Source organism: Chanodichthys erythropterus, chromosome 4, assembly GCF_024489055.1.
Source record: "Chanodichthys erythropterus isolate Z2021 chromosome 4, ASM2448905v1, whole genome shotgun sequence".
NCBI lineage: Eukaryota > Metazoa > Chordata > Actinopteri > Cypriniformes > Xenocyprididae > Chanodichthys > Chanodichthys erythropterus.
The window spans coordinates 17980079-17999395 of NC_090224.1; the positions used below are offsets into that span (position 1 = coordinate 17980079).

General features: G+C 35.4%; 1 protein-coding gene across 4 annotated transcripts in view; it reads right to left on the reverse strand.

Moving 5' to 3' along the window:
- The window catches only part of LOC137018552 (kelch-like protein 29), a 307293-nt gene that overhangs the window by 119738 nt on the left and 168238 nt on the right, over positions 1 to 19317 (reverse strand). For all 4 annotated transcript variants that reach the window (XM_067383224.1, XM_067383220.1, XM_067383222.1 and 1 more), the window contains one exon: positions 16755 to 17279. In XM_067383224.1, the coding sequence (XP_067239325.1) occupies positions 16755 to 17279 (525 nt within the window). The remainder of the gene's footprint in view (positions 1 to 16754; positions 17280 to 19317) is intronic.

Sequence of the window (19317 nt, forward strand, 5' to 3'; positions counted from 1 at the left end):
AAACAGTGCAGGCCCAAGTTTGTCTTCTTCACATTAAAAACAATAACCGCTTAAGTTGTTACCTTAGCTGCGATGCCACACTGCTTACACTACAACTGTTGTAGAGATTAAGGCAACAACAACCAGTCATATTGATCAAAATCTATAAAAATCAGTTTCCATCAGGTCCTTGTATGTGGACAAGTAAAAAAGATACAAAAAAGTTTGGACTCATGAAACCAAGTGTGAAAACAGCCTCAATTATTTCACAGGTTTGACTGTACTTGGCTTCTGAATGAACCTCAAAGCATTAATTCACTTCAGAATTAAAATTTCCTGATAATTTACTCACGCCCATGTCATTCAAGATGTTTATGTCTTTCTTTCTTCAGTCGAAAATAAATGAAGGTTTTTGAGGAAAACATTCCAGGATTTTTCTCCATATAGTGGACTTCATCGGCTACCAATGGGTTTGAAGGTTCAAATGTCAGTTTCAGTGCAGCTTCAAAGAGCTCTATATGATCCCAGACAAGGAATAAGGGTCTTATCTAGCGGAACGATCAGTCATTTTCTAAAAAAATATATTAAAATGTATATACTTTGAACCACGAATGCTCATCTTGCACTGCTCTGTGATGCGGCACGCATTATGTAATCATGTTGGAAAGGTCACGGGTGACGTTGGCAGAAGTATCGCGATAGGGCGAAAAACATGTCATTTTCTCCTTCAACATTAAAATCACCCAAAGAGTCTTTGCATGTTCGCTTTGGAGTAGTTTTCGACGCTGTTGAAAACAACATCTAGGATCGTGTAGAAACTTTTGAAGCTGCATTGAAACTGCAATTTGGACCTTCAACCCATTTGTAACTGTTGAAGTCCACTAGATGGAGAAAAATCCTGGAATGTTTTACTCAAAAACCTTCATTTCTTTTCGACTGAAGAAAGAAACAGATAAATATCTTGGATAACATGAGGGTGAGTAAATTATTAGAAAATTTTAATTCTGAAGAGAACTAATCCTTTAAATGCAAAATACTTGAAATTAGTTTTGTTAATAAATTCTAAAATATTATATATACACACTACCATTCAAAAGTTTGGGGTCAGTAAGATTTTTGTCATCTTTTTGAAAGATGTCTCTTATGCTCAACAAGGCTTTATTTATCTAATCAAAATACAATAAAAACAGTATTGTGATAACTATTTTAATGTATTTTAAAATGTAATTAATTCCTGTGATTAAAGCTGAATTTTCAGCATCATTACTCCAGTCTTCAATGTCACATGATCCTTCAGAAATCAATCTAATAGGCTGATTTGCTGCTCAAGAAGAATGATGATTATTATCAGTTTGAAAACCGTTGTGCTGCTTCTTTTATTATTTTTTTTTTTTTTAAAGATTTTTTAAGCATTTATTTGAAATATAATTTTTATAACAAAGTAAAAGACTTCACTGCCACTTTTGATATATGTAATCCATCCTTGGTAAATAATTATTATTTAAATAATTACTTTAATAATTCTTATGTATTATTAAAAAAAAAAAAAAAAAAAATCTGACCCCAGACTTTATATATTACAAATTATATTGAATACTTTTTTATATATACAGTACAGTCCAAAAGTTTGGAACCACTAAGATTTTTAATGTTTTTAAAAGAAGTTTCGTCTGCTCACCAAGGCTACATTTATTTAATTAAAAATACAGTAAAAAACAGTAATATTGTGAAATATTATTACAATTTAAAATAACTGTGTACTATTTAAATATATTTGACAAAGTAATTTATTCCTGTGATGCAAAGCTGAATTTTCAGCATCATTACTCCAGTCTTCAGTGTCACATGATCCTTCAGAAATCATTCTAATATGCTGATTTGCTGCTCAAGAAACATTTATGATTATTTTCAATGTTGAAAACAGTTGTGTACTTTTTTTTTCAGGATTCCTTGATGAATAGAAAGTTCAAAAGAACAGCATTTATCTGAAATACAAAGCTTCTGTAGCATTATACACTACCGTTCAAAAGTTTGGGGTCAGTAAGAATTTTTATTTTTATTTTTTTAAAAAGAAATTAAAGAAATGAATACTTTTATTCAGCAAGGATGCATTAAATCAATCAAAAGTGGCAGTAAAGACATTTATAATGTTACAAAAGATTAGATTTCAGATAAACACTGTTCTTTTGAACTTTCTATTTATCAAAAAATATTGTACACAAATATTTTGAACAATTGTACACATTAAATGTTTCTTGAGCAGCAGATCAGCATATTAGAATGATTTCTGAAGGATCATGTGACACTGAAGACTGGAGTAATGATGCTGAAAATTCAGCTTTGCCATCACAGGAATAAATTACTTTGTGAAATATATTCAAATAGAAAACAGTTATTTTAAATTGTAATAATATTTCACAATATTACTGTTTTTACTGTATTTTTAATTAAATAAATGTAGCCGTGGTGAGCAGACGAAACTTCTTTTAAAAACATGAAAAATCTTAGTGGTTCCAAACTTTTGGACTGTGCTGTATATATTAGATTTTCTTTACAAAATTAAAACTGTAATTCTAATAAAATCTATAAAATTTTGCAAGATTATCATAATAAAGAGGATGCTCAATAATATAAGAAAGACATTTTAATAGGTTATTTGATAAGCAAAATGTCAACACAAATTATACTGTATAACCTCCCACATTATACTGAAGGTAATAAAAAAGGGACAGAAATGAACTGACACACCATCTTCAAAACACTCCAAAATGACTCGCTGGCTGAAATATTTGAGGCTGCTCAGTTTTCTATTAAACCTTATTAAACACTTCTTAATTTTAGCCTTGACATGAAATCTTTGCTAATAAATTCTGATATGGATATTTGAACACAGCCTCCACCAGCAGACAGCAAAGAAATTGCAATTAACCGTCTCATCTTCATTCCACCTTCTACAGATGTTGATCAGGGAAGTAGGTAAATAGCATTCGTTATAGCAAAATGAAATGTTTGGCTTTAAAGGGATAGTTCGCCCAGAAATGTCATCATTTACTCACTCTCACATTGTTCCAAACCTCTATTAATTTATTTCTACTGCTGAACACAAAAGATGATGTTTTGAAGAATGTGGCTAAACCAAACCATTTCTGGTCTCCATTGATTTCCATAGTATTTTTTATTTTTTTTCTCCATTCTATGGAAGTCAGTGGAGACCAGCAACTGTTTGGTTACCCACGTTCTTCAAAATATAGTCTTTAATGTTTTATTCAGGTTTAGAAAAATGACAGAATTTTAATTTTGGGGTGAACTATCCCTTTAAAGCCAAACGTTCCACTTTCATATGCAATAAAGATGCATGACTTTTAATTGAGTATATAGAGTAATTTTTACTCTATATACAAATGGATGCTGAATGCATAATTCATCTTGTTTTGCATAATTAATCTGTTTTGCCATGCTGAACACAAGCACGGATGCTCTATATGTATCACATGGATTGCTAACCTGATGCAAAAGAGGTGAAAGCACCACTAGATAATAATCACAAACCAGATATTTTCCTTCCATTGACAGACTGCAAGAACTCAAAATTGCTTCCTGCATTCAACAGTCAGGCGACTAGTCCCAAACATCGTGCTTTTAAACAACCCATTTGGCATTCACAAACAGGTGTACAACCATCTGAAATTTGCTATTCAAATGTGCAAAATTTAAATGTGATAAATATGAATGTTTCCCATCATGACACACACCGACAAGATGCATCCGCAATCAAACATACGACTCATTCAATCTTTTTGGAGGGAAATCTGAATAACGACGCAGCCACAACAGCCGTCTTCACATTTTAAAGAGCACATTCATCCTCCTAAACACTACGAGCATGCCGGAAAAGGCTTCCGAATCTCATGAATAGCAATAAATGTTGTTGAGGCCAAATGCAGCAGCACTATTTCACTGTACAGACACGCAGATTTACTAGAGCAGTCAACCACCATGCAAAGAGAGTCAAAGATACAGCCAATGGGTCGAACACAGCCATAGGAGGAGTCCAATCTGGCCTGTCTGATGATATTGTATGAGGGGAAAAAGGATGCTTTTAGCTACAGTAAGATAGATAAACCCTTTAATTTGTTGTGTCTCATTTTAAAGCTAGCATCTTGAAGTAGTAAGACTTTCCATGTAATTCTGCATGCCGCTCAGCACAAATTCACCTGGCTCTGTGGATGATTCCATGATATGGAGGTAATATATACAGTATATTGTAAAAAGAGAATTACACACATTTTCTTCCACCGAATGATTATTAGATATGATAGGTCAACAATAATACAACTCGACTCAGTCTGACTCAGAAGAAGGCCTATAATTGAAATGAGACATCTCTTTTGAACTTTAGTTATAATATTCAGCTTTTAAGGACTTATTTATGATAACATTTTTATACATTTTAAATTGTATTAACAATTTAATTATTTTATAAAGTATTAATATTATTATTTTTATTTTATTTTTTAATCAAAAAATATTTTTCATGTCAATATGAATTTAGTTCATAGAAATAAAATAAAATAATAAAATAAAATATGTACAGTAGATAATTTTATTATCAATAAGTCATCTGAGATCCCGGTCTCAGAAAAATGTACCCATGGGAACGTTTTCACAAGTCGCAAAATACGTACCAATACCTACATATCACTGCAGTTGAAATGTGAAATGTCCACTGAGTGGCGCTAAAAGTATGTTAATTTTTATTTTACTTTTTTTGCCGGAACAGATAAATGTGAATATAGTACATTGTTATGACGTTGGTTTTTATACGTATCACCGCAGTTCTGATTTGAAATTTGTCCGGTGAGAGCCGCAAAAAGTTTAATGCTCCATTATGTTTTAAAATAATGTACCACCAACACTACACCTAAACCTACCCGATAGTGTTGACAAAAGCACACGTACGGAAGAGGATTAGGGCCAAACAATAATAAAAAAAATAAAACCATCTCGAGATTAAAGTTATTAAATTTCGAGAAAAAAGTCGAGATAAAATGTTGAGAATAAACTTGTTAAATTACGAGAAAAAACTCGTTAAATTTAGATAAAAAAGTCAAAATAAAATGTTGAGAATAAAGTCATTAAATTACGAGAAAAAAGTCGTTAAATTACGAGAACAAATTCGTTAAATTATGAGAAAAATGTCATTAAATTAAAAAAAAAAGTTGAGATAAAATATTGAGAATAAAGTCATTAAATTACGAGAAAAAACTCATTAAATTACGAGAAAAAAGTCAAGATAAAATGTTGAGAATAAACTCATTAAATTATGAGAATAAAGTCATTAAATTACGAGAAAAAAGTCATAATTTGACGAATTTGTTCTCGTAATTTAACGTCTTTTTTTCATAATTTAATGACTTTATTCTGAACATTTTATCCCGACTTTTTTCTCAAAATTTTACGAGTTTTTTCTCGTAATTTAATGACTTTATTCTCAACATTTTATCTCGACATTTTTCTCGAAATTTAACGAGTTTAATCTCGAGATGGTTTTATTTTTTTTATTATTGCTTGGCCCTAATCCTCTTCCGTACAAACGTGACATAAAAAGCATCAGATACCAAAACCGATTATTGGCCGATACGATACCGATATTTGTCACTTCCTGTGTTTTGAAATTTTTGCATCAAAATAGATAGTATTTTGATCATGTTTTAAATCAGCAAAGTTCAAAAACACCTGCATTAAATTATAATAGCAGGTTTATTGCTGCATCATCAAATAATTTCTAATGAACATCGATTGGATCCATTTATCATTCAGCAGGCCTACATAAATACAACTGAACAAAGATATATATGAAATAAACAGTGCTTTTTAGGTAGGTTTAATAGTTTTCAGGTACAGAAATAAAGTAAACTATGTAAAATAGCACTGCATATTCTTCACTGTATAAATACATGTTAATCCTTTATTGTAACGTACTTTATTATGATTAATCTTCTAATTTGTTTTTGTATACATTTTAATCTTTTTTGTAAGTTTAACCCTCTGGAGTCTGAGGCTGATTTGGGGCCTGGAGAAGTTTTGACATGCCCTGACATTTGTGCTTTTTTCAGTTGTTCATAAACATATTAATGACAAAAGTGTCATTACATTGTATTCAGCACAAACTAGGCTACAATAATATGTGAGGAACATGTATGTACATGTTTGTGTTTTTGAAGGAATAACATTTATGCGTGGTTATTAAAAAAATAAAAAACTTAAGTCACTGAAATAAGGCCAAAAAAAGTATAGTAAATCTGTGTTTACAAGACTTCTGGGTATTGGAGGTTGTAGACTAGAGTTTTTGCTTCAAAATTATGTAAACGTTATGCTGCCTATTCCTTCATATAAAACAATATATTGATTTAGTTTTTGTAAGACACTTTTTGCAAAGAAACACAGTATGCGAGGAGGCGTGAATCACCACTGAAAATGGGTCGTTCTCACCTGAGAAGACAAAAGAACTGGATAGTAATGAGTTGAAATGACTTGCATATTAATGAGGCATTTCAGTCAGGTAGGCTGTGAAAAAAAAACCTTCTGTGATGTCTCAAGCTCATTATGATATATGAAACATACAGAAAAATATTATTACAATATAAAGTAATGGTTTTATATTATACTTTAAAATATAATGTATTTCTGTGATGCAAAGAGTCTGAATATAGGCTTTTAGTTTAAAAGCATGCAAATTTGGAGAAATATTGGATTCTCATATGTTTATGTCAATTTTCTATACAGAGGAGTTATATTTATTTAATATTCACTGTCATTACTATGAGCGCTGGTGTTTTCAATTCATCCTTGAAGTCGGAGGGCGCTCTGTGCTTTTTTAGTCCACAAATTCATCTAAAAGAAGAAGAGGCTAGTCCATGAATGGAGTTTCCAATACATACTGCAGCCGGAGGGCGCTAAAGAAACAAAAACTCATCTAAAATTCATCTATAGAAGAAAAGAAAACAGGAACTAACTGCATGTCTTCTAGAGCTTGCTAATCATGACTTTTACATCCAGATAAACACTTTTCAAGACAATAAATACACGATTGAGATGATGAATGCATGTATTGCCCCTGAATTTGCGTCTGAATAGCGCTGGCTCTGTGGGTGTGGCCGCATTAGCGGATAATGAGCTGAATCACGGACTTCTGACATGGCTCTCTTTTCATACAGATTACATAAACAAAGGTTTGACTTACATTATTTAAAACCTGACATCTTAATGTCTTTTTAGACATAAGTGTAATTTTTCTGTGATTAGTATTCACTAAGTTACAGTTCATTTTCTGAGAACTATCAGATTGGACTTCGTTCAGAGGGAGAGGAGAAATCACGCTTCATGTTAGTTTTCTTTATTTTACAAAAAGCACAACATTTTGTTTTTACTCTGAGTGTATACAAATAAAAGAAGATATTCTATAGTTTCAATTGATATATTACTTATGTCTCTATGACAAAAAATGACGGAGTATTTTAAGTCTGTTTTGTTGCAATGTGGAAAAAATCCTGCAAAACGCGCCGGCGCGTTTTCAGACCTCAGAGTGTTAAATATGTATGTATCTCCTTTACTAAGGCGGGACTCTTATTTTGACGGGTGTTCTAGTCTACGGAGCTATACGGGTAATGACCATAGACTGTAAAGTAATGACAAGGAGTGCAGGTGAAGGATCCTGCAAAGTTTTTATATTTTCTAGGATTACGCAACAGTCATTATACAACTCAGTGCCTTCATGCGGTTAATTAATAAACCATCGGTTTGTTAAATTGGTCTTTTTCCTGCTAAAGGAAACCTTATGCTGATGGTTGTAAATTGAGCAAAAATCGGCCAATAAATGTCGGTGACCGATACATCGGTGCATCCCTAATTATTTGTAAATTTTGTATTATTATATAAAACTCAAAAGCAGTGAGTTGGTTTCTCATTTTCTTGTCAATATGAAAAATAAAATAAAATAAAAAATAGTTATAAATAATAATAAAATGTAGATAATATTTTTGTCTTTAATAAGCCATTGAAAACTGAATCTAAATACTTAAAGTACTTGTGCTGTGCTGTATTTGCTGTATTGTTGTCTAATGCAATTCAACATTTATATGTGTATCCAAATACATTTTGAAGACACTGTATATAATTACATGCATCAATAACATCAGTATAAAGATATAAGTTCCTATTTGCTTTGGATAAACATAATGCTTGAACTGACCTTATTATTTCAGATGATCAGTTAAGGCAAAAACAGCTATTAAAGACACAAATAAACAAGCTTATTAAAATGTCTGAAACTTGCAGCATTGCTTCCAGATAAGCTCATAATTAGGAGACACAATGGCTGCAATATTTTAATAAATGCACACAAATGCACAAGTGTATATGGGAGAGACAGAAGCAGCACCAGAGCCTGTATGCTTCAAAGCGGGACGCTCCTGGGGTGGCCCTTGTATCGCAGTGTTAATCATCTGTCTAAACTGATTAGTTTCCTAATTGAACAGCCAAAACTACCCGTGCCATTATAGGTCATTTGTCTGGAACGGCAGGGGAACGCTGCAAAAACACTCTCGAGCTGTTTTGTACAACAATCCCGAGCGCCGCGGCTGCGGCTTTGCTTTAAAACCACAGGCTCTGTATTTACAATGATGCATCATGGGATTTGTTGTACTGTAGGGCACCAAACCCCCCTGAAGGTGTTTATGCGCACACAGGGCTCGTTTTACATATCTATATTATCATCTAGACACAATATATTAAGAAAAAAACATATTCCGGCTGCTGGCAGGGAGCTTTTATGAGCATCGGATGAGGTGGCTTTTGTGAGCACAACAAAAAGAGAACATTATGCTACTCTGGATCGATTGTTCCACATGCTGTTTTTCTATATATAAGGTTACGTCGTCCATCACACGCTTATTTCCCGCAGAGTTATGCCATCATTCCTCCAGTCCCTGATCATTAACATAGATGCACGTTCATTTATAACTGCAGCTTCCATTTCTTCACGTGTGGCTCTCGTAGCAGGGCGTCCAACGCATGGCCTGAGGCCGATCTGTCTTAATGAGACAAGGAATCCTACAAAAGATTCTGTGTTTGCCTGCATGTTAACGGCCCAGTAGCTTGTCTTGACTCATTCCCCGAGACGGACTCACAGGGAGTCTGAACTGCGCTGGATAACACAACTGTCATTTCCAAGCAAACTGATCAGTCTCACTAGTACTAGTGTCACTTGAATGTTTAAAATGGCATTGCGAATGGTGGATGCGCTTTCCGACTGAAATCGCAAAAACACACACAAATAACAAATAACAACCAACTCGGTTAATGGGGTCAACATACATAATATTAAAACACACAGACACAGACAGTAGGCTTGAATCTGATTGGTTGACGAATGTTCTAAGGTGTGCAATTATTTTCAGGGAAATGCATGACTAAAGTAGTTCCAGGCAGGGCTTGAACTGCATAACACTTCGCCAAATGATTTCAGTTATTTCAAAGGTCCTTACAGCCTCTAACCACAAAAGAACCAAAACCCACAATGACACTGGCCAAGCCAATAAATATACTAAACAATAGGATAAAAAAGACAAATTATTTCCATGTGTTTGCCACAAAATTACATTTTGCTATGTACGGACAGCACATAACCTCTTTCTCCTGCTCTCTCTCCCACTAATACAGAACAAACACACTCACACAGAAACACAGTGTTGTCAGCGCTGCTCTGATGATTTTATCAGTAAAATAGTAAAAAGTTACATGACATTTCTGACTAGCGAGGTAAAAACACTACTCTTCTTGAAGCAGATAAACTTATAGTTTCTTTATTAGCAGAGAGACGCTACACTGACGAACACTGTTGACAGACGCACAGACTCAGGTAATTCACACATGCTTAATCTTTCTCTCTCTCTCATAACTGCATTAGTCTGCTAACAATGGCTCAAGCCTCCGTAACTAGCTCTAAAATAACATTTTGGAATTAGCAATGGAGGCTTGGGATGAGATGCATGAGAAATTAGTCCAATCAAACTCATTCAGAATCAAATGTAAACATCCAAATAAATACTATACTCACATGATCTGACGCATGCATGACGAACATCTTGTAAAGATCCATTTGAGTGTTATATTAGCTGTGTGAACTTTGTTTATGCACTGTTTTATAGTCGAGAGTTCGGGAGGGCAGGGAGCGAGAGATTTAAAGGGGCCGCAGCCTGAATCAGCGCATAGTTAATTATGCCTCAAAATAGGCAGTTAAAAAAATTAATTTAAAAAAATCTATGGGGTATTTTGAGCTGAAACTTCACAGACACATTCAGGGGACACCTTAGACTTAAATTACGTCTTGTGAAAGCACGTTCTAGGGCACCTTAAATAAAGGCCTTCTGAAGCGAAGCGATGCGTTTGTGTAAGAAAAATAGCCATATTTAACATGTTATGAAGTAAAATATCTAGCTTCCACCAGACCGCCTTCAGTATTCAAATTAGGATGAAAGTGTATCGCCTCTCGCATTTCAAAAAGCTTACACTACGTCCTACGCCTTCTGTATTCAACTTACTAAAAAAGCATAACTGATGTCGCATCTGTATGTCTTAATGATATAACTTGTTAAAATAGGAATATGTTTCTTACATAAATGTATCGCTTCAGTATTCGCAAAGCAATGCGTTTTGATTTATTTATTTATTAATATAACTCTGATTGTGTTAATCAGAAAGAAGGAAGTGAGTAAATCTTGGGGTAATTTTCATTTTAAAGTGAACTAATCCTTTAAGGACAAAAACCTGACAAATGTTTTGAAATACAACATCTGAACAATGTCTTGAGTTGTGGTAACTGTAGTACAAGTGGAATAATTGTCTCTGGTCCAATAAATTCTTAGAAAAAAATGCACACCCGATTCAACGGTCCATCATCAAGTATTCCTTACATATATAAAATATTAATATAAGCATTTATATGGATGGATGGATGGATGGATGGATGGATGGATGGATGGACGGACAGACAGACAGACAGAAAGATAGATTTTAAGAATTTCAAGACGTAATCAGTGGTGTTCTTTTTCATTCTGTTAGGCTCCATTCAACTGTTTTTTTTTTGTTTTTTGTTTTTTTACACAAGAGTGGGTTTTATATGATATAACGCCTCCTAAGAAATGTGTCTCATTGGGTAAACGACTCTAAACTAGATTAATTATAGAGGGCTTCCTTAAGGCTGACTAGTCATTCAGACAACCCACTGACTAGTCAATTATAAAAATGCACATCCTGCACACACACTCTGAATACATTCACTCGCACTTCACAATACAATCTGATGATAAATTGCCATTTCAAACCCAGCGAGTGAGTCAAATCCGTTTGTGTTTGTGCAGTTTTGTATTTGCCTGGGAAACAACATAATCCTTTTACTCCTGAATTCTGTCACCGACAAAAATCCTCCTAAAAAATCTCTGCAGCACACTGAATTTTACAGAGGTTGCCATCTCAAGTGTTTGAGAAAACTGCAGCCAACATGCTGGCACTAAGGAACCAACTCTCCTTGATCAAATAAATATTCATGTCTGTTTTGGTGGCAATCGGGGCCAATGTCTCGCAAGTCTAAAAATATGGGCTCAGTCTTCAATCTGTCTTGTTCTGCTGCAAAATGTAGCATTTTTAGGCAGCTGCTCACTGAGAAACAATATATTTTGAAGCATGCATCTTCCCTTCTGAGTGTGACAGAGCAGCGCCACTGGCGTCTTTCCCAAAAACAGCTGTCGGCCTTAAACACCACATGTCACTGGCAAAGACTATACTCCCCTATTTCAATCTCAAAGCCGTATTTTTATGCTAACAATATAAATCAGCTCAATGGCTGTGAAACAACCCCAAGGCAGCCTTACATTTCTTAAACTTTTAGAAGTTTGAAGTTTTTGATTTAAAAAAAGAATATGTTAACGATTCCAATGATCAGGCTGAAATTCTAATCTTTCAATCAAAAAAGAAAGACAGACTAGAAACAGATAAATTCATGGTCAGAGATGTGTGATCACCTTTTAGATGAAATGAGAGATTCGATATGAACTAGAAATCTGATCTTATGAAAAAGGGCACATGGAAGATAGAAGCGCATACTGTTACACTAATGAGACCTTCTCTGCCAGACTTTAATATGGATTTTATTTTTTGTGCCATAGATTAAATGGCTGTGAACTAATGGTAAAATGTAGCAACACTCATTTGTCGATGGATTTGTAAACCGCACTGCCTTTCCTTTAATATCACTGAGCACCTTTTGATACATAAGCTTATATTCTACTAAATAGAAATCACTAATCTAATGCCGGGTTCAGACTACACCATATTTTTGTCGCTGTGTCAGATTATGAGATTTTTGACTTTTAAAATCTTGTTGTGTCATGGACAAGAAACACGTCAGACTATACGCTGCTACCAGACCATTCATCGCTTGCCGCCTTTAAAGGGTTAGTTCACCCAAAAAAGAAAATTCTGTCATTAATTATTATAGTCATTCCACACCCGTAAGTCTTTGGAACACAAATTAAGATATTTTTCATAAAACCCAATGGCTCAGTGAGGCCTCTATTGCCAGCAAGATAATTAACACTTTCAGATGCCCAGAAAGCTACTACAGACATATTTAAATCAGTTCATGTGACTACAGTGGTTCAACCTTAACCCTCTGGAGTCTGAGGCTGATTTGGGGCCTGGAGAAGTTTTGACATGCCCTGACATTTGTGCTTTTTTCAGTTGTTCATAAACATATAAATGACAAAAGAGTCATTACACTGTATTCAGCACAAACTAGGCTACATATAAAGTGACGAGAATACTTTTTGTGCACAAAAAAATAAAAATAAAATAAAAATAACGACTTTATTCAACAATATCTAGTGATGGACGATTTCAAAACACTGCTTCATGAAGCTTCGGAGCTTTACAAATAGATAGAGGACACTCTAAACGTTAACCACAGAAATTTTGGAGTCTCTACCTCAATACCTCAACACCATCAACTGTCCAAATGTGCACTCATGATCAAGCTAATAACTTTTGAACTTTAAAGGCTAGAAACTTTTTTTTTTTTTTTTTTTTTAACTTAGCTCAAGCCGACAGTGACAGTCTGTGACTGGCTAAACAGAACATTATATACATTATACTGTAATGATGTAATCAGAATTTCCATCTGTCTAAATCCAATAAGTACATATAGTGCCCTCCGCAATTATTGGCACCCTTAGTAAATATGAGCAAAGGTGGCTGTGAAAAAAAAAAAATCTGCATTGTTTATCTTTTTGATCTTTCATTCAAAAAATTCACAAAATTCTAACCTTTCATTAAGGAAAATAATTGAAAGTGGGGGGAAAAGCTCATTATGAAATAAATGTTTTTCTCCAATACATGTTTCCCACAATCATTGGCATCCCTAGAAATTCTTCTGAGTAAAATATCTCTGAAGTATATTCCCATTCACATTTACATTTTTTAGCACACCAGGGTGACTAGGAGCATGAAATTGTGCAGCCATGACTTCCTGTTCCACAGGAGAATAAACACGAGGAAACACAAAGGCCAAATCCCCTTAATCATTCATCACAATGAGAAAAAACAAATAATACAGTTCTGATGTGCAGCAAAAGATCGTTGAGCTTCACAAAATAGAAGGTGGCTGTAAGAAAATAGCTAAAGCATTGAAAATTCCCATTGCCACAATCAGGGCAATAATTAAGAAGTTCCAATCAACTAAAGATGTTACAAATCTGCCTGGAAGAGGACGTGTGTCTAAATCGTCCTAATGTGCGGTGAGGAGGAGAGTTTGAGTGGACAAAGACTCTTCAAGGATCACAGCTGGAGAATTGCAGAAATTAGTTGAGTCTTGAGTCTCAGAAAGCCTAAAAAACTGATCAAACAGCACCTACATCCCCACAAGTTGTTCGGGAGGGTTTCAAGAAAAATCCTTCTTTGCACATCCAAAAACAATCTCCAGCATATTCAGTTGTCAGACAAGACTGGAACTTCAAACGGGATCGGCTTCTGTGGTCAGATGAAACTAAAAAAATTAGCTTTTTGGCAGCAAACCCACCAGATGGGTTTGGTGCACACATGGATAAAAAGTACCCCATGCCCACGGTTAAATATACTGCTGGATCTTTAATGTTGTGAGCCTATTTTTCTGCTGGAGGTCCTGGACATCTTGTTCAGATACATGGTATCATGGATTCTATCAAATACTAACAGATAAAAAATCAAAACCTGACCACTTTTGCTAGAAATCCAATAATGCCCAGTGGTTGGATGGTCCATCAGGACAATGATCCAAAACAAACATCAAAACCAACATAAAAATGTGTCACTGAGCACGAAATGAAGCTTCTGCCATGGCCATCCCAGTTCCCTGACCTGAAACCTAAAGAAAATTAATGGAATAAACTGAAGAGAAGAAGCACCATCATGGAGCTGGAATCTGAAGAATCTGGAGAGATTCTGTATGGAGGAATGGTCTATGATCTCTCCTCAGGTGTTCTCCAAACTCATCAGGCATTATAGAAGAAGACTCAGAGCTGTTATCTTGGGAAAAGGACATTGCAATAATTGGGTGCCAATAATTGAGGCCAACATGAACTAGAGAAAAACATTTATTTCATAATGAGCTTTTCCACCCATTTTCAATTGTTTTACTTGAAATGAAAGGTGAATGAAAGATCAAAAAGATAAACAATGCAGATTTCTTTTCACAGCCGCCTTTGCTCATATTTACTAAGGGTGCCAATATTTGTGGAGGACACTGTATTATTTTACAGACATAACTTTATAGATTTAATACCACTAACCAGACACAATTTGCTACATTTTTCAGTAGTACTGGTGCAGCCTTTGACTCCTGAAAGACATGTAAAGCTAGCCAATCAAACTTTAATTTCTGTGAGCTATTGCCATTTCATGTGCAATATGCATGATAATGGTCAGTGAATGGACTTGAGGGTGAAGCAGTTTTCCAAATGGACAACAGCCAAATGAACCCAAATCGGTCGAATGAACCCATAATGAAACACTGTGCGGAACAGACTGTGTTCTTAGAGCAACCCACACTCAGAGCTATTTGATGGGAACATGTTCCATGTACCCATTTAAAAACAGCCAAGAGCACAAAGAAAGACCCTCCAAATCTATGGTAGCACAGAGCGAGGCCATATAGGGTGCGCTCTACCCTCACGCTGCTGCTAACCTTGCCCACTGCACTTAAGCACAATGCAGCTGTATTAAGAGAGAAGACTCTTCATGCTGCTGCTGGTGTGTGCTGACCCATGAAGGATCTGCGCCTCTTTAAAAGGATGTAGCAGCAGGAAACAGAGCTGAAACCGCCAGGGAACCCAAGTTCTCTGTCAACCAGATCTTAGAACTAAAGTCATCCGATGTGCTAATTTGGTCAAGAAGGTGAAACGCGTGAGTGAATAAATCAGCTGACCATCAAAGCCAAGAGAACCAGGACGCTTTTAGTTAATTAAGAAAGTGAATGGAATTTATTGAGCTGGGAAACAGACAACCACCAAAGTCATGCACTACCGTTCAAAGGTTTGGGGTCGGTAAGATAAAAAATAAAAATAAAAAATTTTTTTCATTAAATTGATCAAACGTGACAGTAAAGATATTTATAATGCTACAATTTATTTCTATTTAAAATAAATGCTGTTTTTAAACTTTCTATTCATCAAATACATTTGAAAAATCACAGTTGTATCAATGCAATGCAATAATGCAAAAATTCCAATCAAATATATCAATATATGATTGTATCGGTAGAGTACAGTGAAAACCCTGCTGATAAAAATAGCCTAAACCTGGCTTGCTGGTCTTAGCTGGATACCAAACAGTTTGGTTGGTCTAGCCTGATGGTTTATACTGGTTTATGGGCAGTTTTGTTGGGTTGGTCAGGCTCCGAGACCAGCTAGAACAACTTAAACCAGCATAGAACCACCAAGTCATGTTAAAAAATATAAAAAGAAAACATTTGCTTAGACTGATATAAACAAGCCTTAATTTACAGAGAAATAAAGCAACTGGATTGCACTATTATGTAAGCGGTGCCTTCCACATGGTACATTAGTCTGCTATAGTTCTCACAACAGGAGAGCTAAACCTGCTTCAATGCCACTGCTTTAACTGTGCTTTGAGCAGTTACATTTCAAAAATGCATGCAAAGTCTAATGTAATTGGCTCTTTTGCATCTTAAGAGACAATTGCAAGTTGCATCGATGTGGAAAGTAAATTGCACTCATTTTATAGAGCTCATAAAAAAAATCAAATGAGCTTAGAAAGCCAATCTAAACCTAGATTAAAAGCTTCATTAAATGTGAAAATTGCTCAGGGAATATGCAACATCTGTTTCTGGACTGACAGAGTCTCGTCCAAGGTTATCTTGTACAAACAACGATTTACAGCCTTGAAAACCGTCAAGAATTCACAGCAGGAGACTCTCAGGAACCGGCATAAAAGTTTGCAAGGTAGAGGGCCTGATTATGTGACAGTTGTTTCAGCACTGAATCCGCGACCTTGGAGATGCTTTCATACCGCGGGCTGTTACTCGGGAGGTTTTAACAATGTCTCGCTGACATGTTTATGGTCAAATTCCTTGCCAACATCAAATGCAATTCCCTGGAAAAGATATTTCAAGGCATTCTCAGGCATGTTCATTAGTTGCAAACGCACAAGAGAAGGGAATCGCTTACCTTTCGGATGACTCGGGTCCGTGAACTCGTACTTCCCCATTCCAACCGTACGGAGCATCTGAAGCCCGTTCGGACTTTCCTGATTTCCAGAGGCCGGCGTCGACTGAGTCGTCGCTTGCCCGTTCGTTAGCGGCAATGCGGCGGAAGGCAAAGTGGGAGGCTGTATGAGCGGGTGCGTCATGTGACCGTTTCCCACCACGCTCTGAGGGGCGGGGTGGACTACCTGGCCGGCCGACGTCAGGGGCGACGGGGTGATTGGCGGTTGGCTGGTGACGTAAGGCGACTGGTTCTGTAGGTTGAGGACCAGGCTGCCTGGCTGTTGGGAAGAGAGGGGAGGAAGTTGGAAGTGTGCGGTCATAAGCGGATGGTGCGGGGGGATGGGCGTCTGGATGGCTGGGGTCACGCCGATGATGGGAGACTGGACGGACACTCCTTGGCTGTAGATGGGCGGCTGTGGCATCCCGTACGAATGAGCCAGCAGGCTTGGCTGACTGGCCGCCACCACTGGAGGCACCCATGGGGGCCCTGCCGAACAACAACAGAAAAACCAAGTCAAGGACAACCAACGTCACATTTGACATTCAGCCGTACACTTTATTTGTTGGAAACCCATGTGAAACTCGTTTATTATTATTTGGAACCACAAGGTGATAAATGAACTATCATCTTTCTACATCACCCAAGTCTGCTTCTGTCGCCATAGCTAATTTCCCAGCACTTTGGATAAGAAAATGTCCACTAAATGACAAATATCCAAAGTTTTGGAGAGATTCATTTAATGTCTATGTGAATTGCTGTTCATATTACCTCTGTAATGGGACAAATTTTCAAGTGAAACAGGATATTCAATAAGGAAAATAAAACACGCTCGGTATTGTGAGAGATATTTGGCTGTCATTAACATGATTCAATAATAGGGATGCATTATCAGATGGCGTTATCAGGCACATGCTCTGATAATAACAGCTTTATAGGATTATACATTATTTGAATAATTGGTGAAAAAATAAATCTGCTCAATCTGATTCTGTTGCATAGAACCGAATAAAGAAGATATTGATATTTAATATTATTATATTTTCTGTCCAATTTTAGTGTTACTTTCAATAAAAGTGTGAAACTTTTATTCTGCAAAGGATGCATTAAATTGATCGATAATTATTTATAATTATAATTTTATATTTATCATATAATCCTGGTTTCCACAAAAATATTAAGCAGCACAACTGTTTTCAACATTGATAATAATAAGAAAATCTACATATTAGAATGATTTCTATATGTAATGATGCTTAAAATTCAGCTATGATAGAAGTGAAAGCAGAACTAGCGTTTGGTTCAGGGTGTGGGATTTCCTCATAACAACCCCATTTTCTACTGTGACAGGGCATTCAATGGAAAAAATTTATTTCTTTATGCATTATTCATCTTTTGAGGGTCACATCAGAGTTATTCATCAATGCAGTAATTCAGCAAGGTTATGACAAATAAGTGTACGCAAGAAGCAAAAACTTACTTGCTCTTACTGTTTATATTCATCTCCACACTATCACTATAATTTCAGAGACAGACAGAGTTATGATAGCAGATCCTACGGGTGCTTACACACTAGAGAAACGGGGCGATTGATTTATAGGAAGGTGTAAAATCCGTTTCTAGAGTTTAGAAAGAGCCTGGTCAGTCTGAAATCAAATGGGAATACAGCGAATTGGATTTCTGAAAACCTGGACCTGTTTGAACTTCTCATTGGTCAATGGATGTTTACCTCTGTGTGTCAAAAGACACAATTTTCACAAACCCATGTGTTTTTCCTTTACATCATTGTGATGCACCAGCCACATTGACATCAATGTTCAATGTGTAGTGTGAACTCTAGTGTCTAAGTGTTCTTGAACACTGGACTAGAAATTTCATGGGTCTGACATTGATTTTTTTTTTTTTTTTTTTTATGAAGTTGTAAATAAAACAGATTAATGTAGTATTTTTAATAAGAAAATACCATTTCAGTCTTTCTACTTCAAAATGTCACATTTAATTCAGTGTGTTACTTGCCATTTCTCTGTATTTATTTGTGAATTATACTAGCAATTTGAGTAAAAACTGTTTCAAAGTAAATCCTACACCAATTTTTTTTCCAGTGTATTTACCTAAAATTATTGACAGAACATGAAAAGCTGAATTGTGGTGCACTTATGACTCACTGTCCCCCTTTTTGACTATCCAGCCTTTCTTCTAACTTGCCAAACCTCTAATCGGCCATTTTTAGAGTTTATTTTCAGTACACTAAAAAATAAAAAATTTAAATTAAATATTAAAAAAATAAAATGACGGTAGAAACTGTTTTCACTCAGAAATTGCTAACAATTTTAACAATTAATTACAAAGAAATGGTAAGTAACACATTAAATGTGAAAATTTGGAGTATAAATAGTATATTCAAAAAAATGAAATAAAACATTTTAAACCCAATCATATCTCATGCCGAAAACGAATATACGAGTAATAAATCGCCCTCAGTGTCATCATTAACTTGGTCTTAAAGGAACAGTCCATGCAAAAATAA